At 67.6% G+C, this 22,243-nt stretch overlaps 3 protein-coding genes across 3 annotated transcripts; 2 read left to right on the top strand and 1 right to left on the bottom strand.

Moving 5' to 3' along the window:
• Positions 1 to 418: 418 nt before the first annotated feature.
• Positions 419 to 14,141, top strand: TRAPPC14 (trafficking protein particle complex subunit 14). Its single transcript, XM_065658107.1, has 11 exons — positions 419 to 1,296; positions 2,145 to 2,240; positions 2,320 to 2,452; positions 3,348 to 3,434; positions 4,508 to 4,628; positions 5,368 to 5,515; positions 6,414 to 6,496; positions 8,422 to 8,585; positions 10,311 to 10,465; positions 11,841 to 12,034; positions 13,839 to 14,141. Exons 1-11 carry the CDS (start codon positions 928 to 930, stop codon positions 13,990 to 13,992), a joined length of 1,704 nt encoding a protein of 567 aa, XP_065514179.1. The 5' UTR covers positions 419 to 927; the 3' UTR covers positions 13,993 to 14,141.
• A 2,178-nt stretch (positions 14,142 to 16,319) lies between these two features.
• On the bottom strand, positions 16,320 to 17,098 carry LAMTOR4 (late endosomal/lysosomal adaptor, MAPK and MTOR activator 4). Its single transcript, XM_065658106.1, has 3 exons — positions 17,048 to 17,098; positions 16,648 to 16,947; positions 16,320 to 16,567 (listed from the first exon to the last, which is right to left on the bottom strand). The coding sequence occupies exons 2-3, from the start codon at positions 16,881 to 16,883 to the stop codon at positions 16,390 to 16,392; spliced, it is 414 nt and encodes a 137-aa protein (XP_065514178.1). The 5' UTR covers positions 16,884 to 16,947; positions 17,048 to 17,098; the 3' UTR covers positions 16,320 to 16,389.
• An 810-nt stretch (positions 17,099 to 17,908) lies between these two features.
• Positions 17,909 to 21,447, top strand: LOC136002856 (procollagen C-endopeptidase enhancer 1-like). The gene is given in 10 exon segments (XM_065658100.1): positions 17,909 to 18,005; positions 18,178 to 18,181; positions 18,361 to 18,388; positions 18,390 to 18,472; positions 18,884 to 18,969; positions 18,972 to 19,073; positions 19,076 to 19,138; positions 20,626 to 20,768; positions 21,273 to 21,340; positions 21,342 to 21,447. Coding segments are annotated over 10 exon segments (780 nt in total).
• The last annotated feature ends 796 nt before the right edge of the window (positions 21,448 to 22,243 follow it).

The following is a 22,243-nucleotide window of genomic DNA, read 5'->3' as shown; positions in this document are numbered from 1 at the left end:
CTGCCGGGGTCACGGGCCCCCCGGACCACTCGTGCCTCAGTTTCCCGCTGCGGTAACGTCCCCCCCGCCCCCCCCTCGGGCTCGGCCCCCCCCCGGTACGGCCTCCGTTTCCCCGGGCCCCGCCCCCCACGGTACAGCCCTGTGCCTCAGTTTCCCGGGATCGGCCTCCCCCCCCCCCGGATCGGGCCCCCCTCCCAGGATCGGGCCCCCAGGGATCGGCCGCGCTTTGTGGTAACCATGGCAATAATAATAATAAAAAAAAAAAGACTGGAACCAGACCGCCCATTGGCTGCCGCTGCTGTCAGTCACTCGGCGCCGGACGTCCCGCCTCCGCCGGGCGCTGATTGGTCCCCGCGGGGGGGAGGGGGGGGGGGTATCGATGCGCTCCGCGCTCCGCCCCACGCCCTGCGCTGCTCCCCGCCGCGGCGCGCTTCCGGCAGCGGCGCCGGTTCCGCCACCGGGAACCGCCCGCGCCCGCTCCCGGTTCCCCCCGTTCCCGGTTCTCCCCGCTCCCGGTTCCCCCCGTTCCCGGTTCCCCCCGTTCCCGCTTCTCCCCGCTCCCGGTTCCCCCCGTTCCCGGTTCCCCCCGTTCTCCCCGTTCCCCCCGTTCCCGGTTCTCCCCGCTCCCGGTTCCCCCCGCTCCCGCTCCCGGTTCCCTCCGTTCCCGGTTCCCCCCGTTCCCGGTTCTCCCGGTTCCCCCCGCTCCCGGTTCCCCCCGTTCCCGGTTCCCCCCGCTCCCGGTTCCCCCCGTTCCCGGTTCCCCCCGCTCCCGGTTCCCCCCGTTCTCGGTTTCCCCCGCTCCCGCTCCCGGTTCCCCCCGCTCCCGGTTCCCCCCGTTCCCGGTTCTCCCGGTTCCCCCCGTTCCCGGTTCCCCCACTCCCGTTCCCGGTTCTCCCCGTTCTCCCCCGGTCCCGGGGCCGCCGCCCCATGGAGTCGCAGTGCGATTACTTCATGTACTTCCCCGCGGTGCCGTTCGCGGCCCGGGAGCTGCTGTCGGGGGAACCGGGCCGGTACCGGGCGCTCCCCCGCCGCAACCACCTGTACCTGGGCGAGACCGTGCGGTTCCTGCTGGTGCTGCGGTGCCGGCCGGGCAGCGGCGGGGGCCCCTGGGCCGAACTGGCCGCCGAGCTGGCGGCCCTGGCCAGTGTGAGCCCCGGGGACCGGGACGGGGACGCGGACGCGGATGGAACCGGGGACGGGACCGGGAGCGGGGCCGCGGCGGAGCCCGGAGCGTTCCGGGAGTGTCGGGCGATGCTGACGCACAGTCAGGGACCCCCCGGCAGAGCGGCCACCGGGGTGGGTGAGGGGGACGGGGGGAGCAGGGGGGGACAAGGGGACGGGGACAAGGGGACAAGGACAAGGGGACGGGGATGGGGACAAGGGGACGGGGACAAAGGGACAGGGATGGGGACAAGGGGATGGGGATGGGGACAAGGGGACAGGGATGAGGGGACGGGGACAAGGGGACGGGGATGGGGACAAGGGGATGGGGACAAGGGGACAGGGACAAAGGGACGGGGATGGGGACAAGGGGATGGGGACAAGGGGACAGGGAGAAAGGGACAAGGATGGGGACAAGGGGATGGGGATGAGGACAAGGGGACAAGGACGAGGGGATGGAGACAAGGGGATGGGGACAAGGGGATGGGGACAAGGGGACAAGGACATGGGGATGGGGATGAGGGGATGGGGACAAGGGGATGGGGACAAAGGGACGGGGATGGGGACATGGGGACAAGGACATGGGGATGGGGACAAGGGGATGGGGACAAAGGGATGGGGATGGGGACAAGGGGATGGGGATGGGGACAAGGGGACAAGGACGAGGGGGATGGGGACAAGGGGATGGGGACAAGGGGATGGGGATGGGGACAAGGGGACAAGGACGAGGGGATGGGGACAAGGGGATGGGGACAAGGGGATGGGGATGGGGACAAGGGGAGAAGGGGTTGGGGACAAGGACGAGGGGATGGGGACAAGGGAACAGGAAGAACGGGATGAGGATGGGGACAAAGGGGTGAGGACGAGGACAAGGGGATGGGGACAAGGGGACAAAGGGATGGGGACAAAGACAAGGGGATGGGCACAAGGACAAGTGGATGGGGCCACGGGGACAGTGTCACGGCCACCGGCGCTGTCCCCAGGTCCCCGTGGAGGACCCCATCGTGTGCACCGACGAGGTGATCTTCCCGCTGACCGTCGCCCTGGACAAGCTGCCGCCCGGCACCGTCAAGGCCAAGGTGAGGCCGAGGGCACCCGGGGCCGGGAGGGGACAGGACGGGACCCGGGGCCGCCCGTCAGCGTCCCTGCTGTCCCCAGATCGTGGTGACCGTGTGGAAAAGGGACGCGGAGGCGGCCGAGCTGCGGGGGGCCGGCGGGTACCTGCGGCTGCTGCAGACGCGCGCGCCCGCCAGCGTGTTCCGCGCCGAGCAGGGCGCCTTCAAGGCGCAGGGTGAGGGCGGCACCGCGGCCCCTCCCCGGGTCCCCAGCGGTGTCCCCGACGGTGTCCCCTCCCCGTGTCCCCTCCGGTGTCCCCTGACTGCCCGTGTCCCCTCTCTTTGTCCCCTCCCCATGTCCCCACTGGTGTCCCCTGACTGCCAGTGTCCCCTCCGGTGTCCTCTCCCCATGTCCCCTCTGGTGTCCCCTCCCCATGTCCCCTGACTGCCCATGTCCCCTCCCCATGTCCCCTCCGGTGTCCCCTCCCCATGTCCCCTCCGGTGTCCCCTGACTGCCTATGTCCCCTCCCCATGTCCCCTCCGGTGTCCCCTCCCCATGTCCCCTCCCGTGTCCCCTGACTGCCCATGTCCCCTCCAGTGTCCCCTCCAGTGTCCCCTCTGGTGTCCTCTCCCCGTGTCCCCTGACTGCCCATGTCCCCTCCGGTGTCCCCTGACTGCCAGTGTCCCCTCCAGTGTCCCCTCCCCATGTCCCCTCTGGTGTCCCCTCCCCGTGTCCCCTGACTGCCCCTGTCCCCACCGGTGTCCCCTCCGGTGTCCCCTGACTCCCCGTGTCCCCACTGACTGCCTGGTGTCCCCTCCCCGTGTCCCCTCTGGTGTCCCGTCCCCATGTCCCCTCTGGTGTCCCTGATGCCCCTGTCCCTTCCCCGTGTCCCCTCCCGTGTCCCCTCCTCGTGTTCCGTCCAGTGACCCTGACGCCCGTGTCCCCTCCCGTGTCCCCTCCTGTGTCCCCTCCCGTGTCCCCTCCTCGTGTTCCATCCAGTGACCCTGACGCCCGTGTCCCCTCCTTGTGTCCCCTCCTTGTGTCCCCTCCTTGCATCGCCTCCCGTGTCCTGTCCCTGTGTCCCCCGTGTCCTCTCGGTGTCCCCACGTCCCTGACGGGTGTCCCCGCAGTGAGTTCCCTGCTGACGGTTCTGCCCCCGCCCGTGGTTCGGTGCCGCCAGCTCAGCGTGTCCGGGAAGTACCTGACGGTGCTCAAAGGTGAGGGGACAGCACGGGGACACGGGGACAGCGCGGGGACACGGGGACAGCATGGGGACACGGGGACAGGATGGTGACGCGGGGACACGGGGACAGCGCGGGGACACGGGGACAGCATGGGGACACGGGGACAGCATGGGGACACGGGGACACGGGGACAGCGCGGGGACACGGGGACAGCATGGGGACACGGGGACAGGATGGTGACGCGGGGACACGGGGACAGCGTGGGGACATGGAGACAGCGTGGGGACATGGGGACAGCGCGGGGACACGGGGACAGCATGGGGACACGGGGACAGTGCGGGGACATGGGGACAGCATGGGGACACGGGGACAGCGCGAGGACACAGGGACAGCATGGGGACACGGGGACAGGATGGGGACACGGGGACACGGGGACAGCGTGGAGACACGGGGACAGAATGGTGATGCGGGGACATGGGGACAGCGTGGGGACATGGGGACGGAATGGTGACGCGGGGACATGGGGACAGCGCGGGGACATGGGGACAGCGTGGGGACACGGGGACAGGATGGTGACGCAGGGACACGGAGACAGTGCGGGGACACGGGGACAGCGTGGGGACATGGGGACAGCGTGGGGACGCGGGGACACGGGGATGGTGACGCGGGGACATGGGGACAGCATGGGGACGCGGGGGCGGAATGGTGACGCGGGGACACGGGGACAGCATGGGGACATGGGGACAGTGTGGGGACACGGGGACAGGATGGTGACGTGGGGACGGGATGGTGGCACAGGACAGGACAGCGACACGGGGATGGGACAGTGACACGGGGACAGCGCGGGGACACGGGGACGGGATGGGGACGTGGGGATGGGATGGTGGCACAGGACAGGACAGTGACGTGGGGATGGCACGGTGACACGGGGACAGCATGGTGACATGGGGACAGGTCAGTGGGATGAGCACAGAGTGGTGGCACAGGACAGTGTCCTCCATGCTGTTCCCTGATGTCCCCCGTGTCCCCCCATGTCCCCCACGTCCCCACGTCCCCACGTCCCCATGTCCCCACGTCCCCACGTCCCCATGTCCCCATGTCCCCAGTGCTGAACGGCTGGTCGCAGGAGGAGATCTCGCTGTGGGACGTGCGGATCCTGCCCAACTTCAACGCCAGTTACCTGCCCGTCATGCCCGACGGCTCCGTCCTGCTGGTTGATGACGTCTGGTGAGAGCTGGGGACATCGGGGGCACCGGCCCCGGGGTGACAAGGGGACAGATGTGCCACCCCCCGTAGGGCCCTGTTTTTGTGAGGGCGGGGCCGTGTCCCTGTCCTGGGTGGCCGTGGGGTCCCCGTGTGTCACCGAGGGGTCCCTGTGTCCCTGAGGGTGCCCGTGTCATCCCCCTGTCACCAAAGGGTCCCTATGTCACTGAGGGTCCCCATGTCACCCCTGTGTCACTGAGGGGTCCCCGTGTCCCCGAGGGTCCCCACGCCACCCCCCTGTCACTGAGGGTCCCTGTGTCACCCCTGTGTGTCACCGAGGGTTCCCTGTGTCCCTGAGGGTCCCCACATCCCCCCCATGTCATCGAGGGTCCCTGTGTCACCCCTGCATCACTGAGGGGTCCCCGTGTCCCCGACGGTCCCCACGCCACCCCCCTGTCACTGAGGGTCCCTGTGTCACCTCTGTGTGTCACCGAGGGTTCCCTGTGTCCCTGAGGGTCCCTGCGTCCCCCCCACGTCATCGAGGGTCCCTGTGTCACCGAGGGTCCCTGTGTCACCCCTGTGTGTCACTGAGGGTCCCTGTGTCACCCCTGTGTCACCCCCATGTCATTGAAGGTCCCCATGCCACCCCAGTGTCCCCGAGGGTCCCCGTGTCACCCCCGTGTCACCAGGGGGTCCCTGTGTCACCCCGTGTGTCCCCGAGGGTCCCCGCGTCCCCCCCGCGTCAGCGCGTGTCCCCCCGCAGCCACCAGTCGGGCGAGGTGCCGGTGGGCGCGTTCTGCCGCGTGGCCGGGGCCGCCCCGGGGGGTCCCTGCGCCCTCAGCGCCCTCGAGGAGCAAAACTTCCTGTTCCAGCTGCAGGCGCCCGAGAGGCCCCCCGAGGACGCCAAGGAGGTGGGGGGACAGCGGGGGACACGGGCTGGGGGGACAACTGGGGGACATGGGGTGGGGGGACATGGGGGGTCAGGGGACACCGGGAGTGAGGGGACAGCGGGGGGACACGGGGGTGAGGGGACACTGGGGGTGAAGGGACAGTGGGGGGACACTGTGGGGACATGGGGGGTCAGGGGACACTGGGGTTGAAGGGACAACTGGGGGACACCGGGGTGGGGGGACATGGGGGGTCAGGGGACACTGGGGGTGAGGGGACAGTGTGGGGACACAGGGGTGAGGGGACACTGTGGGGACATGGCGGGTCAGGGGACACTGGGGTTGAAGGGACAACTGGGGGACACCGGGGTGGGGGGACACAGGGGGTCAGGGGACACCAGGGGACACCAGGGGTGAGGGAACACTGTGGGGACATGGGGGGTCAGGGGACACTGGGGTTGAAGGGACAACTGGGGGACACTGGGGTGGGGGGACATGGGGGGTCAGGGGACACTGGGGGTGAGGGGACACTGTGGGGACATGGCGGGTCAGGGGACACCGGGGTTGAAGGGACAACTGGGGGACACCGGGGTGGGGGGACACAGGGGGTCAGGGGACACCAGGGGACACCAGGGGTGACGGGACAACTGGGGGACATGGGGGTGAGGGGACACTGGGGGGACACCAGGAATGAGGAGACATCAGGGGTGAGGGGACAGTGGGGGGACACGGGGTGAGGGGACACTGTGGGGACACTGGGGGACGTCCCTCCCAACTGGCGGCCTTGTCCCCTCCCTGGGGACAGCAGGGACCCCCACGTCCCCGTCCTCGCCATGGACGCTCGTCCAGGGGGACGTGGGGACCGTCCCCTTGGGGCCCCACGGTGATGGGGACGTCCCTGAGCCGCTGTCCCCGCCGGCAGGGCCTGGAGGTGCCGCTGGTGGCCGTGGTCCAGTGGTCCACACCCAAACTGCCCTTCACCAGCAGCATCTACACCCACTACCGGTGAGAGCCGCCCCGGGCGGGGGCGCTCCCCACGAGCCCTGTCCCCAGTGTGTGCTGTCCCCAATGCGTGCTGTCCCCAGGTGGGGACGCTCCCCACGAGCCCTGTCCCCAGTGCGTGCTGTCCCCAGTGCGTGCTGTCCCCAATGCGTGCTGTCCCCAGGTGGGGACGCTCCCCACGAGCCCTGTCCCCAGTGCGTGCTGTCCCCAATGCGTGCTGTCCCCAGGTGGGGACGGTCCCAGTGTGTGCTGTCCCCAATGCGTGCTGTCCCCAATGCGTGCTGTCCCCAGGTGGGGACGCTCCCCACGAGCCCTGTCCCCAGTGCGTGCTGTCCCCAATGTGTGCTGTCCCCAATGCGTGCTGTCCCCAATGTGTGCTGTCCCCAGGTGGGGACGCTCCCCACGAGCCCTGTCCCCAATGCGTGCTGTCCCCAATGTGTGCTGGCCCCGGGCGGGGGCGCTCCCCACGAGCCCTGTCCCCAGTGCGTGCTGTCCCCAATGTGTCCTGTCCCCAATGTGTCCTGTCCCCAGGCGGGGACGCTCCCCACGAGCCCTGTTCCCAATGTGTGCTGTCCCCAGTGCGTGCTGTCCCCAATGTGTGCTGGCCCCGGGCGGGGACGCTCCCCACGAGCCCTGTCCCCAATGCGTGCTGTCCCCAATGCGTGCTGTCCCCAGTGTGCGCTGTCCCCAATGCGTGCTGTCCCCAATGCGTGCTGTCCCCAATGTGTCCTGTCCCCAGGTGGGGACGCTCCCCACGAGCCCTGTCCCCAATGCGTGCTGTCCCCAATGCGTGCTGTCCCCAATGTGTGCTGTCCCCAGGTGGGGACGCTCCCCACGAGCCCTGTCCCCAGTGCGTGCTGTCCCCAATGCGTGCTGTCCCCAGTGTGCGCTGTCCCCAGTGTGCGCTGTCCCCAATGCGTGCTGTCCCCAATGTGTGCTGTCCCCAATGTGTCCTGTCCCCAGGTGGGGAAGGTCCCAATGCGTGCTGTCCCCAGTGTGTGCTGTCCCCAATGTGTCCTGTCCCCAGGTGGGGACGGTCCCAATGCGTGCTGTCCCCAATGCGTGCTGTCCCCAATGTGTCCTGTCCCCAGGTGGGGACGGTCCCAATGTGTGCTGTCCCCAATGCGTGCTGTCCCCAATGTGTGCTGTCCCCAGGTGGGGACGCTCCCCACGAGCCCTGTCCCCAGTGCGTGCTGTCCCCAGTGCGTGCTGTCCCCAATGAGTGCTGTCCCCAATGTGTGCTGTCCCCAGGTGGGGACGGTCCCAATGCGTGCCGTCCCCAATGAGTGCTGTCCCCAATGTGTCCTGTCCCCAGGTGGGGACGGTCCCAGTGCGTGCTGTCCCCAATGCGTGCTGTCCCCAGGTGGGGACGCTCCCCACGAGCCCTGTCCCCAATGCATGCTGTCCCCAATGCGTGCTGTCCCCAGTGTGTGCTGTCCCCAATGTGTCCTGTCCCCAGGCGGGGACACTCCCCACAAGCCCTGTCCCCAATGTGTGCTGTCCCCAATGTGTCCTGTCCCCAGGCGGGGATGGTCCCAATGTGTGCTGTCCCCAATGTGTGCTGTCCCTGAGTGGGGACAGTCCCCAACATCTCCTCTCCCTAAGGACAGAGAGTCCCCAACGTCCCCTGTCCCCACTGTCCCCAAGCAGGGAGGGTCCCCAATGTCCCCTGTCCCCAGTGTGTCCTGTCCCCAAGCACAGAGTCCCCAACGCCCTCTGTCCCCAGTGTGCCCTGTCCCCAAGCACAGAGTCCCCAGTGTCCTCTGTCCCCAACATCCCCTGTCCCCAAGCACAGAGTCCCCAGTGTCCCCTGTCCCCAAGCGGGGAAGGTCCCTTGGCCCCTCCTGCCCCCCATGGGGGACCCACAGATGTCCCTGTCCCCCCCCCGCTGTCCGTCCCCACGTGTCACCGTCCCCCGCTGTCCCCAGGCTGCCGAGCATCCGGCTGGAGCGGCCGCGGTTCGTGATGACGGCCGCCTGCGAGTCCCCGGTGCGCGCGCGCCAGCGCTTCACCGTCACCTACACGCTGCTCAACGACCTGCAGGATTTCCTGGCCGTGCGGCTCGTCTGGACGCCCGAGGCCGCCACGGCTGGTGGGGACGCGGGGGGGGACAACGGGGACAATGGGGACACGGGGGACGGAGGGGGTTGGGGTGGCCCTGGGGGTCAATGGGACAGGACGTGGGAGGGGGTGGATGGGGACAGGGGTGGCCGGATGGGGACGGGACCCGGATGGGGACAGGGGACCTGGATGGGGACAGGGGTGGCTGGATGGGGACAGGGGACCTGGATGGGGACAGGGGTGGCTGGATGGGGACAGGGGACCTGGATGGGGACAGGGGTGTGTGGATGGGGACAGGGGACCTGGATGGGGACAGGGGTGGCTGGATGGGGACAGGGGACCTGGATGGGGACAGGGGTGTGTGGATGGGGACAGGGGACCCGGATGGGGACAGGAGACCTGGATGGGGACAAGGGGTGTCTGGATGGGGACAGGGGACCTGGATGGGCACAGGGGACCCGGATGGGGACAGGGGACCCGGTTGGGGATGAGGGTGTGTGGATGGGGACAGGGGTGTGTGGATGGGGACAGGGGACCTGGATGGGGACAGGGGTGTCTGGATGGGGACAGGGGACCTGGATGGGGACAAGGGTGTGTGGATGGGGACAGGGGACCTGGATGGGGACAGGGGTGTCTGGATGGGGACAGGGGACCTGGGGGTGGCCGGATGGGGACACAGGTGTCTGGATGGGGACAGGGGTGTGTGGATGGGGACAGGGGACCCGGTTGGGGACACGGGTGTCTGGATGGGGACAGGGGTGTGTGGATGGGGACAGGGGACCCGGTTGGGGACACGGGTGTCTGGATGGGGACAGGGGACCTGGATGGGGACACGGGTGTCTGGATGGGGCCAGGGGTGTGTGGATGGGGACAAGGGGTGGCCGGATGGGGCCAGGGGACCCGAATGGGGACACGAGGTGGCTGGACAGGGAGAGGGGACCTGGGGGTGGCCGGATGGGGACAGGAGTGTCTGGATGGGGACAGGGGTGTGTGGATGGGGACAGGGGACCCGGATGGGGACAAGGGGTGTCTGGATGGGGACAGGGGTGTCTGGATGGGGACAGGGGACCTGGGGGTGGCCGGATGGGGACACAGGTGTCTGGATGGGGACGGGACCCGGATGGGGACAGGGGACCTGGATGGGGACAGGGGTGGCTGGATGGGGACAGGGGACCTGGATGGGGACAGGGGTGGCCGGATGGGGACGGGACCCGGATGGGGACAGGGGACCCGGATGGGGACAGGGGACCTGGATGGGGACAAGGGTGTGTGGATGGGGACAGGGGTGTGTGGATGGGGACAAAGGTGTGTGGATGGGGACAGGGGTGTCTGGATGGGGACAGGGGACCTGGGGGTGGCCGGATGGGGACACGGGTGTCTGGATGGGGACAGGGGTGTGTGGATGGGGACAGGGGACCCGGATGGGGACAAGGGGTGTCTGGATGGGGACAGGGGACCTGGATGGGGACAGGGGACCCGGATGGGGACAAGGTGTGTCTGGATGGGGACAGGGGACCTGGATGGGGACAGGGGACCCGGATGGGGACAAGGTGTGTCTGGATGGGGACAGAGGTGTCTGGATGGGGACAGGGGACCTGGGGGTGGCCGGATGGGGACACGGGTGTCTGGATGGGGACAGGGGTGGCCGGATGGGGACAAGGGGTGTGTGGATGGGGACAGGGGACCCGGATGGGGACCAGGATGGGGCCGGGGGCGTGTGGCTGTGGCCAGCGCGGCGGCGCCGCTGTCCCCGCAGCGAAGCCGCCGTCGGGCGCCGACGGCCGCGCGGCTCAGGCCGCTCTGGACGCCGTCGTTTGCCACACGCCGCTCACCAACCTGGGCTACTCGCGCAAGGGCAGCGCGCGGACCATCCGCGTGGCCTTCCAGGCGCTGCGGGCCGGGCTGTTTGAGGTGGGAGCCCCGCGGCCCCCCCGGGGCCTCTGTGTCCCCCCCAGGTCCCCCCGGGTCCCCTCCGTGTCCCCCCCAGGTCCCTCTGTGTCCCCTCCGTGTGTCTCCTCAGTGTCCCCCCCAGGTCCCTCTATGTCCCCCCCGGGTCCCCACGGCCGCTCCATGTGTCTCCCAGTGTCCCCCCAGTCTCACGGTGTCCCCTCCGTGTCCCCCCCAGTCTCACAGTGTCCACCCCAGTATCACAGTGTCCCCATGTCCCCCCCGTGTGCCTCCAGTCTCACGGTGTCCCTGTGTCCCCCCCATGTCCCCCGGGTCTCACGGTGTCCCCATGTCCCCTCCATGTCCCCCCAGTCTCACGGTGTCCCCGTGTCCCCCCATTTTCTCCCCAGTCTCACGGTGTCCCCGTGTCCCCCCCATTTTCTCCCCGGTCTCACAGTGTCCCCATGTCCCCTCCATGTCCCCCCGGTCTCACAGTGTCCCCGTGTCCCCTCCATGTCCCCCCGGTCTCACAGTGTCCCCGTGTCCCCTCCATGTCCCCCTGGTCTCACGGTGTCCCCATGTCCCCCCATTTTCTCCCCGGTCTCACAGTGTCCCCGTGTCCCCTCCATGTCCCCCCGGTCTCACGGTGCCCCCGTGTCCCCCCCGTGTCCCCCCGGTCTCACGGTGTCCCTGTGTCCCCCCCATGTCCCCCGGGTCTCACGGTGTCCCCATGTCCCCTCCATGTCCCCCCGGTCTCACGGTGTCCCCGTGTCCCCCCATTTTCTCCCCAGTCTCACGGTGTCCCCGTGTCCCCCCCATTTTCTCCCCGGTCTCACAGTGTCCCCGTGTCCCCTCCATGTCCCCCCGGTCTCACAGTGTCCCCGTGTCCCCTCCATGTCCCCCTGGTCTCACGGTGTCCCCATGTCCCCCCATTTTCTCCCCGGTCTCACGGTGTCCCCGTGTCCCCCGTGTCCCCCCGGTCTCACGGTGCCCCCGTGTCCCCCCCGTGTCCCCCCGGTCTCACGGTGCCCCCGTGTCCCCCCCGTGTCCCCCCCGTGTCCCCCCGGTCTCACGGTGTCCCCGTGTCCCCCCTGTGTCCCCCGTGTCCCCCCGGTCTCACGGTGTCCCCGTGTCCCCCCCGTGTCCCCCCGGTCTCACGGTGTCCCCGTGTCCCCCGTGTCCCCCCGGTCTCACGGTGTCCCCGTGTCCCCCCATTTTCTCCCCGGTCTCACGGTGTCCCCGTGTCCCCCGTGTCCCCCCAGTCTCACGGTGTCCCCGTGTCCCCCCATTTTCCCCCCGGTCTCACGGTGTCCCCGTGTCCCCCGTGTCCCCCCGGTCTCACAGTGCCCCCGTGTCCCCCCCGTGTCCCCCCGGTCTCACGGTGTCCCCGCGTCCGCAGCTGTCGCAGCACATGAAGCTGAAGCTGCAGTTCACGGCCAGCGTGGCGGGGGCCCCGGCGGAGCCGCGGGCGCTGTCGCGCCGCAGCAGCCCCGGCAGCCCGGCCGTGCGGGAGCTGGTCGAGCGGCACCAGGCCGGGCTGGGGCGCTCCCAGTCCTTCTCGCACCAGCAGCCCAACCGCGGCCACCTCATGAGGTACGGGGGACGCTGGGGACACTGCGGGTACTGGGGACACTGGGAGTAATGGGGATGCTGGGGGTACTGGGGATGCTGGGGATGCTGGGGGTACTGGGGATGCTGGGGATGCTGGGGGTACTGGGGGTACGGGGGATGCTGGGGGTACTGGAGATGCTGGGGATGCTGGGGGTACTGGAGATGCTGGGGGTACTGGAGATGCTGGGGGTACGGGGGATGCTGGGGGTACTGGGGATGCTGGGGATGCTGGGGGTACTGGGGATGCTGGGGGTACGGGGGATGCTGGGGGTACTGGGGATGCTGGGGATGCTGGGGGTACTGGAGATGCTGGGGGTACGGGGGATGCTGGGGGTACTGGGGATGCTGGGGGTACTGGAGATGCTGGGGGTACGGGGGATGCTGGGGATGTTTGGGATACTGGGGGTACTGGGGATGTTGGGGATACTGGGGATGCTGGGGATGTTTGGGATGCTGGGGGTACTGGGGATACTGGGGGTACTGGGGACGCTGGGGGTATGGGGGATGCTGGGGACACTGGGGATGCTGGGGGTACTGGGGATACTGGGGGTACTGGGGACGCTGGGGGTATGGGGGATACTGGGGGTACTGGGGACGCTGGGAGTACGGGGGATGCTGGGGGTACTGGGGATGCTGGGAGTAATGGGGATGCTGGGGGTACTGAAGATGCTGGGGATACTGGGGACACTGGGGATGCTGGGGGGTACTGGGGATGTTTGGGATGCTGGGGGTACTGGGGATGCTGGGGATACTGGGGATGTTTGGGATACTGGGGGTACGGGGGATGCTGGGGACGCTGGGGAGGGGTGAGGGGGACACGCGGCACGAGGGGGACACGCAAATGGGGACGGGACGGGGGGAGCTGGGACAAGGGGGGATGTGGAGGGGACACCTGGGACAGGGCAGGGGACACAGAGCAGGGGACACCTGGGACACCTGGGACAGGGCAGGGGACACAGAGCAGGGGACACCTGGGCCAGGGAAGAGACCTGGAGGCCGTGGGACAAGTGGCTCATGGTGACCAGGGAGGGGACAGGACAGCTCGGGGTGACCTGGGGACACCTCAGGGTGACCCGGGGGGGACAGGACAGCTCGGGGTGACCTGGGGACAGCTCAGATGACCCGGGAGGGGACAGGACAGCTCGGGGTGACCTGGGGACAGCTCAGGGTGACCCGGGTGGGACAGGACAGCTCAGGGTGACCTGAGGACAGCTCAGGGTGACCTGGGGACAGCTCAGATGACCCGGGAGGGGACAGGACAGCTCGGGGTGACCTGGGGACAGCTCAGGGCGACCTGGGGACACCTCAGATGACCCGGGGGGGACAGGACAGCTCAGAGTGACCTGGGGACAGCTCAGATGACCCGGGAGGGGACAGGACAGCTCGGGGTGACCTGGGGACAGCTCAGGGCGACCTGGGGACACCTCAGATGACCCGGGGGGGACAGGACAGCTCAGAGTGACCTGGGGACAGCTCAGATGACCCGGGAGGGGACAGGACAGCTCGGGGTGACCTGGGGACACCTCAGATGACCCGGGGGGGACAGCACAGCTCAGGGTGACCTGGGGACACCTCAGATGACCCGGGAGGGGACAGGACAGCTCAGAGTGACCTGGGGACAGCTCAGATGACCCGGGAGGGGACAGGACAGCTCGGGGTGACCTGGGGACAGCTCAGGGTGACCTGGGACACCTCAGATGACCCGGGAGGGGACAGGACAGCTCGGGGTGACCTGGGGACAGCTCAGGGTGACCTGGGGACAGCTCAGCTGAGCCCGTGTCCCCAGGTCCGGCAGCGTCATGGAGCGTCGCGCCATCACCCCCCCGGTGGGGTCCCCCGTGGGGCGGCCGCTGTACCTGCCCCCCGACAAGGCCGTGCTGTCCCTGGACAAGATCGCCAAGCGCGAGTGCAAAGTGCTGGTGGTGGAGCCCGTCAAGTGACAACGGGGACAACGATGGGGACAACGACGGGGACAACGATGGGGACACGTCCCCGCACCCCCGGGGTGAACCTGCTGCTTCACTGGGACTGCACTGGAACAGGGGCTGGGGACCAACGGGGACTGTCCCCAACCGGGGGGGGACACAGGGGACTGTCCCCAACTGGGGGGACATGGGGACGAGGGTCTGTCCCCAACCTGGGGGGGACATGGGGGGACACGGGACTGTCCCCAACCTGGGGGGGACATGGGGGGACACAGGGGTCTGTCCCCAACCTGGGGGGGGACATGGGGGGACACAGGGGTCTGTCCCCAGCCTGGGGGGGACATGGGGACAAGGGTCTGTCCCCAACCTGGGGGGGGACATGGGGGGACACAGGGGTCTGTCCCCAGCCTGGGGGGGGACATGGGGGTACAAGGGTCTGTCCCCAACCTGGGGGGGACATGGGGGGACACAGGGGTCTGTCCCCAGCCTGGGGGGGGACATGGGGGTACAAGGGTCTGTCCCCAACCTGGGGGGGGACATGGCGGGGACAAGGGTCTGTCCCCAACCCGGGGTGACACCCGGCGCTGGTCACCCCTTGGCTCCTGCTGTGAATTTGGCTGCTCGGGGTGGGGGGTTTGGGGGGTCGAGGGACCAGGACCCGTCCCGGGGGACACGGGGACGTCCCGGGTGTCACCCGCGCCCCCCCCATCCCGGTATTTATTTGTGTGTGTGTCCCCCCCGGTATTTATTTGTCCCCGCGCTGGTGCCGTCCGCGTGTGTCTGTGCCAATAAAGCACCGGCCTGGGGACACGGGTGTCACCGGGGGGATGCGGGGGGACACGGGTGTCACCGGGGGGACGTGGGTGAATTGGGGGGACCCCAGGATGTCATTTATTGGGGGGACACCGGGACATATATTGGGGGGACCCCAGGACATCATTTATTGGGGACATCGGGACATTTATTGGGGACACACCAGGACATTTATTGGGGACCCCAGGACGTCATTTACTGGGGACACCAGGACATTTATTGGGGGGACACCGGGACATTTATTGGGGGGACACCAAGATGTCATTTATTGGGGACATCAGGACATTTATTGGGGACACACCAGGACATTTATTGGGGACCCCAGGACGTCATTTACTGGGGACACCAGGACATTTATTGGGGGGACACCGGGACATTTATTGGGGACACCAGGACATTTATTGGGGGGACACCAAGACATTTATTGAGGACACCGGGACATTTATTGGGGACACCAGGATGTCATTTACTGGGGACATCAGGACATTTATTGGGGGCACACCAAGATGTCATTTATTGGGGACACCAGGATATTTATTGGGGACACCGGGACATTTATTGGGAGGACACCAAGACGTCATTTATTGGGGACATCAGGACATTTATTGGGGACACCAGGATGTCATTTACTGGGGACACCAGGACATTTATTGGGGGTACACCCAGGACATTTTTTGGGGGGACACCAGGATGTCATTTATTGGGGACCCCAGGACGTCATTTACTGGGGACACCAGGACATTTATTGGGGACACCGGGACATTTATTGGGACCCCAGGACGTCATTAATTGGGGGGACCCCAGGATGTCATTTATTGGGGACACCGGGACATTTATTGGGGACACCAGGACATTTATTGGGGGGACACCAGGACGTTTATTGGGGGGACACCAAGATGTCATTTATTGGGGACACCAGGATATTTATTGGGACACCGGGACATATATTGGGGGGACACCAAGACGTCATTTATTGAGGACACCGGGACATTTAATTGAGGGGACACAGGGACATTTATTGGGGACACTGGGACATTTATTGGGGGAACACTAGGACATATATTGGGGACACCAAGACGTCATTTATTGAGGACACCGGGACATTTATTGGGGACACCAGGATGTCATTTACTGGGGGACACTGGGACATTTACTGGGGTGACGCCAGGACATTTATTGGGGGGACACCAAGACGTCATTTATTGGGGACATCAGGACATTTATTGGGGACCCCAGGACATTTATTGGGGGACACCAAGATGTCATTTATTGGGGACATCAGGACATTTATTGGGGACCCCAGGACATTTATTGGGGGGACACCAGGACATTATTGGGGACACCGGGACATTTATGGGGGACCCCAGGACGTCATTTACTGGGACACCGGGACATTTATTGGGGGACCCCAGGACGTCATTTACTGGGGACACCAGGACATTTATTGGGGACACTGGGACATTTACTGGGGGAACACTAGGACATATATTGGGGACACCAAGACGTCATTTATTGAGGACACCGGGACATTTATTGGGGGGACACCAGGACGTCATTTACTGGGGACCCCAGGGACATTTATTGGGGACACCGGGACATTTATTGGGGTGACGCCAGGACATGTCCTGGGGACGCCGGGCCGTCATTTACCGGGGTGCCCCCGCGTCCCCCCGGCTCCTCACACGGTCCACGGGCTTCCGGGCCCCGGTTCTGCCGCTTCACCACGAACACTTTCTGCCCGGAGACGGTGACGAGCAGCGAATGTTCCCGAAAACCACTGCGGGGACAGCGGGGGGGGGGGTCAGCGGGGGGGGCCCGCTGGGCTGCCGGGGTGGGGGGGGAACGGCCGGGACTCACCCGAGAGCCGCTTGAACGGCGGTTCGAGCCCCCCGCTGCAGCCGCAGCCCGCACGCCGTGCCCACCAGCTCGGACAGCACCGCGGCGGAGCGCTCGTCGTTCTCCAGCCTCACCCGGACGACTTGGGGAGGAGGGCAACGAACCGGGGGTGGGGGGGGGGAAGGAACGTCAGGGACACCGGGGATGAACCCGAACCCCGCCCCGGTGTCCCGGGTCTCACGCCAACACGGCGCCATCGCTGATCACCAGGTAACCCAGCTGGTCCGGGATCCGCTCCAGCCCCTGGGTCAGCGCCGTGGTCTGGGGGGGGGGGAGCCCGTTAAACCCCCGGGCTCCGGTTCCCCCCCCCGCCCGGTCCCGGTTCCCCGGCCCCGCTTCCGCCCCCCCCGGCCCCGCTCACCATGGTGCCGCTCGGCTCACGTGACCGCCCGGCCACGCCCCCCTCCCCCTCCGGCCTCCCCATTGGCCCAGCTTTCCGGCCAATGAGGAGCCGGCTGGGAAGCACGTGATCGAAGGGCGTTCCCACCGGTTATAAATAACGTTAAAAAAAAAAAAAAACAAACACCGTGAAGCGGTTTGTGAGGTTGTTTTTCTTTTTTTTTTTTAAAGGCAAAGAAACGCCGTTTCCAGAGAGGATTTAAAAACTCAACCAGGGAATGACGGGGACCCCTCGGCCCCCGACCTCCAAGGGGCCCCCGCAGCTGCTCTCACCCCCCCCCCCGCGTCATTAAATTAAAGGGGGAGCCCGCTAATTAAGGGGATCCCACCCCCGCAATTACAGGGCTCGCCTAATTAAAGGGGGAGCCCGCTAATTAAGGAGGAATCGCTCATCAAAGGCGGCGTCCGCAATTCGCCCCCCCCCCCCCCCCCGCCCGTTTAAAGTGGTTCAGGCTGCGCTGCCCGTCACGTGGGCGCCGCGGCCCGCCCCCTTGGTGACGTCACCGCCCCCGCCCAGTCCAGCTTGGCACCGGAGGCCACGCCCCTTTCGCTCCCGCGGGGGGGCGTGGTTTAGGTAAGCCGCGCCCATTCCCTAATAGGGAACGGCGCGGGAGCGCGGCCTCGGTAAGCCACGCCCCTCTTGCGTTGGCCACGCCCCCTCCCCGTTGAGTTGCGCTGGGCGGGGGGCGTGGCCACCTCGCGGCGCGGGGGTTATCGGGGGGCGTGGCTTAACGAAACCCCGCCCTTTATGGGCGTGTCGCGGCGCAGTCCCCGCCCCCCGCGCCCCCCCCCGGGGCTCGGACCCCCCCCCGGTTCGGTCGCCATGAACCCGCCGGTCCCGGCGCTGCCGCTGCTGCTGCTGCTGGGCCTGGGGCCCCCCCCGGCCCGCGCCCCCACCCCGGCACCCCGCAATGTCTCAGGTACCGACCCCCCCCCGGCACCGGGACCCCCCGGGATGAGACCCCCGGCACCGGGACCCCCCCCCGAGAACCCGGGACCCCCCTCAGAACCGAGCCCCCCCACCCCATCTTAGACCTCCTGGACCGGGACCCCCCCCCACGACTGTGTCCCCCCGCCTGGGACCCCCCTCAGAATGGTGACCCCCCCCCCCCCCAGCTTGAGACCCCCCTGGGACCGGGAACCCCAGCCTGGGACCCCCTCAAACCGGGACACCCCCCCCCCACCCCGGGACTGGAACCCCCATCAGCTCCGGGCCCCCCCCCCGCCCCAAACGCTCGGGCCCCCCCCCGTGACCCCTCCCCGCTGTGTCCCCAGGCCCGTGTTCCCGTGCGGGGGGCAAACTCCGGGGGGACTCGGGCTACGTGGCCAGCGAGGGGTTTCCCCAACCGTACCCCCCCCACAGCAACTGCACATGGACCATCACGGTACGGACCCCCCCAACCCCCCCCCCTGCACCCCCAAACCCCCCACGGGCACCCTGACCCCCCCCGAACCCCAACATCCCCCCCACAGCAACTGCACATGGACCATCACGGTACGGACCCCCCCAAACCCCAGGGGGCGCCCCAACCCCACCCCACCCCAGGGGACACCCCGAAATCGGGGGGACACCCCGAAATCCGGGGACACCCTGAGTGATGTGACATTGTCCCCGTGTCCCCCGGTGTCCCCCGGTCCCCGAGGGGCCGGGGGTGACACCGCTGCCCCCTGCTGTGTCCCAGGGCCAAAGGGGCAGGCGGTGACACCGCTGCCCCCCGCTGTCCCCCGGTGTCCCCGCGCTGTCCCCCGGTCCCCGAGGGCCGGGGGTGACACCGCTGCCCCCTGCTGTGTCCCCAGGTCCCGAGGGGCAGGTGGCCACGCTCTGGTTCCGGGTGTTCGACCTGGAACCCGACGCCCGCTGCCGCTTCGATTCGGTCTCGGTGTTCGCGGACTCGAACCCGCGGCCCCGCTGCTCGGCCGCTTCTGCGGCACGTTCCGGCCGGGCCCGCTGCGCGCGCCGGGGAACGCTCTGCGCCTGCGCATGGAGAGTGAGGCGCCCCCGGGGGGCGGGGCTTCCTGGGCTGGTTCAGCGGAGCCGCCCCCGCCCAGCGGGGTGAGGGGGCGCGGGGACCCCCGACCCGGGGACCCCCAAACCCCATGGGCCCCATGGGCCCCAGGGACCCCCAAACCCATGGACCCCCCGACCCCACGGCCCCAGGGACCCCCAACCCCATGACCCCAGGGACCCCAGGGACCCCCAAACCCCATGGACCCCCGACCCCATGGGCCCCATGGACCCCCAAACCCCATGACCCCCCAACCCCAGGGGCCCCATGGACCCCCAGGGACCCCCAAACCCCATGGGCCCCATAGACCCCAATGGACCCCCAACACCCTGAACCCCCATGGGCCCCCTGGGACCCCCAAACCTCATGGACCCCCTGACCCATGAACCCCCCGACCCCATGGACCCCCAGGGACCCCCAAACCCCATGGGCCCCATGGGCCCCATAGACCCCAATGGACCCCCATGGGCCCCCAGGGACCCCAAACCCCATGGACCCCCGACCCCATGGGCCCCATGGACCTCCAGGGGCCCCCAAACCCCATGGACCCCATGGGCCCCATAGACCCCAATGGACCCCCATGGGCCCCCAGGGACCCCCAAACCCCATGGACCCCCGACCCCATGAACCCCCCGACCCCATGGGCCCCATGGACCTCCAGGGGCCCCCAAACCCCATGGACCCCATGGGCCCCATAGACCCCAATGGACCCCCATGGGCCCCCAGGGACCCCCAAACCCCATGGACCCCCCGACCCCATGAACCCCCCGACCCCATGGGCCCCATGGACCCCCAGGGACCCCCAAACCCCATGGACCCCATGGGGCCCCAGTGGACCCCCAAATCCCCTGAACCCCCATGGACCCCAGGGACCCCAAACCTCATGGACCCCCAACCCCCAGGGGCCCCATGGGCCCCAGGGACCCCCAACCCCATGGGCCCCCGACCCCATGCGCCCCAATGGACCCCCAAATCCCCTGAACCCCATGAACCCCCGACCCCATGGGCCCCATAGACCCCAATGGACCCCCAAACACCCTGAAACCCATGGACCCCCATGGACCCCCAAATCCCCATGGGCCCCCAGGGACCCCATAGACCCCATGGACCCCCCGACCCCATGCGCCCCAATGGACCCCCAAATCCCCTGAACCCCCATGAACACCCAAACACCCTGAACCCCCATGAACCCCCCGACCCCAGTGGGCCCCATGGACCCCCAAACACCCTGAACCCCCAACCCCCATGGACCCATAGACCCCATGGACCCCCATGGGCCCCCAAACCCCATGAACCCCCCCGACCCCCATGGGCCCCCAGGGACCCCCAAACACCCCTAACCCCCATGGGCCCCCTTGAACCCCAAACCCTCTGAACCCCTATGGACCCCCCCAAACCCCTTGAACCCCCAAAATCCTTGGACCCCCCTGAACCCCCAAACCCCATGACCCCCCAAACCTCCCCCCATCCACACTTTTGGGGGGGCTCAGTGTGTATGTGGGGGGGGTCACTGTGTGTGTTCCCCCCTCCCCAGACCCCCCGTTTTGTGGGGGGCGCCTGGAGACCCCCCAGGGGACCCTGAACACCCCGAATTGGCCCGAGGAAAATTACCCCCCCGGGGTTTCCTGCGCCTGGCACATCGTGGCCCCCCCGGAAAGGTTTTTGGGGGGTCGGGGTGTTTGGGGGGGTCAGGAGGGTTTGGGGGGGTCAGGAAGTTTTGGGGGGGGTCCGGGGTTTTGGGGGGGTCAGGGGTTTTGAGGGGGAGTCCCCAGATTTTGGGGGGGGGGGGGCTCAGGCTGATTTGGGGGGTCCCAGGTTGATTGGGGGGGGGGGTTGGGTGGTTTTTGGGGTGTCTCTTACCCATTTTTGGGATGTCCCCCCCCCGGGTGATCGAGCTGGTTTTGGGGTGTCTGGGGGGGGGGGGGGTGTCCTCTGACCCATTTTGGTGTGTCTGGGGGGTGGGATTTCAGGGTGTCCTGGGGGGGGGTTAAGGTGTTTTTTGGGGTGTCTGGGGGGGGGTCTCTGACCCATTTTTGGGGCGTCTGGGGGGGTCTGTGAGCTGATTTTTGGGGTGTCTGGGGGGGTGGGATTTCAGGGTGTCCTGGGGGGGGTTAAGGTGGATTTTGGGGTGTCCGGGGGGGGGTTTCCGAGCTGATTTTTGGGTGTCCCCCCCCCCCCCAGGTGATCGAGCTGCGCTTCGGCAAGTTCGACGTGGAGCGGGACCCCCATTGTCGCTACGACTACGTGGCCGTTTCGAGGGGGGACGCGGGACGACGCGCGGCGGCTCGGCCGCTTCTGTGGGGAGGAGACCCCGTGTGAGCCCCCCCAAAACGAGGGGACCCCCCCCCGACTGTAGGGAATCCCCAAAAATGGGGGATCCCCCCCCAAAGTGCATGGGCCTGCCTAAAAGCGGCCTGGACTCCCCCCCCGAAATCAACTTGGACTCTCCCAAATCAACTTGGACCGACCCAACCAACTCGGACCAACCCAAATCCACCTGGAACCCCCAAATCAGACTGAGCCCGCCCCAAAATCTGGGGAACCCCCACCCCGAGTCTGGGGATCCCTCTGACTCTGGGGATTCCCCAAAACTGGGGATCCCCCCCCAAAGTGCATGGGCCTGCCTAAAAGCGGCCTGGACTCCCCCCCGAAATCAACTTGGACTCTCCCAAATCAACTTGGACCGACCCAACCAAGTCGGACCAAACCAAATCAACCTGGAACCCCCAAATCAGACTGAGCCCGCCCAAAATCTGGGGAACCCCAACCCCGAGTCTGGGGGACCCCCCTGACTCTGGGGAATCCCCCAAAAATGGAGGATCCCCCCCCCCAAAGTGCATGGGCCTGCTCAAAAGCGGCCTGGACTCCCCCCCCCGAAATCAACTTGGACCCTCCCAGAGCAACTTGGACCAAACCAAATCAACCCGGAACCCCCAAAATCAACCTGGAACGCCCCAAATCAGCCCGAGCCCCCCCCCCCAAATCTGGGGAGCCCCCCCAAAATCTGGGGGACCCCCCAAAGTGTCTGTTTCCCCCCTAAACCTGATTCCTCTCAAAATCAAGCTGAAACCCCCACCCAATCAGCCTGACCCCCCCCCCAAAATTTGGGGGACCCCCCCTCAAAGTCGCACTGACCATACCAAATGCATCCT

Source organism: Caloenas nicobarica, unplaced genomic scaffold (genome assembly GCF_036013445.1).
Source record: "Caloenas nicobarica isolate bCalNic1 unplaced genomic scaffold, bCalNic1.hap1 Scaffold_548, whole genome shotgun sequence".
NCBI lineage: Eukaryota > Metazoa > Chordata > Aves > Columbiformes > Columbidae > Caloenas > Caloenas nicobarica.
Note: the sequence above shows the minus strand (reverse complement) of the source record. Positions and strands in the feature narration are given on the sequence as shown.

Excerpts from the sequence above, each read along its gene's own strand:
- TRAPPC14 (XM_065658107.1), top strand. The coding sequence starts at position 928 with ATGGAGTCGCAGTGCGATTACTTCATGTACTTCCCCGCGGTGCCGTTC. Across the intron at positions 1,297-2,144 it reads CCGGCAGAGCGGCCACCGGG|GTCCCCGTGGAGGACCCCAT; the intron begins GTGGGTGAGGGG and ends CGCTGTCCCCAG. Across the intron at positions 2,241-2,319 it reads CCGGCACCGTCAAGGCCAAG|ATCGTGGTGACCGTGTGGAA; the intron begins GTGAGGCCGAGG and ends TGCTGTCCCCAG.
- LAMTOR4 (XM_065658106.1), bottom strand. The coding sequence starts at position 16,883 with ATGGCGCCGTGTTGGCGTGAGACCCGGGACACCGGGGCGGGGTTCGGG. Across the intron at positions 16,568-16,647 it reads GCCGTTCAAGCGGCTCTCGG|TGGTTTTCGGGAACATTCGC; the intron begins GTGAGTCCCGGC and ends CTGTCCCCGCAG.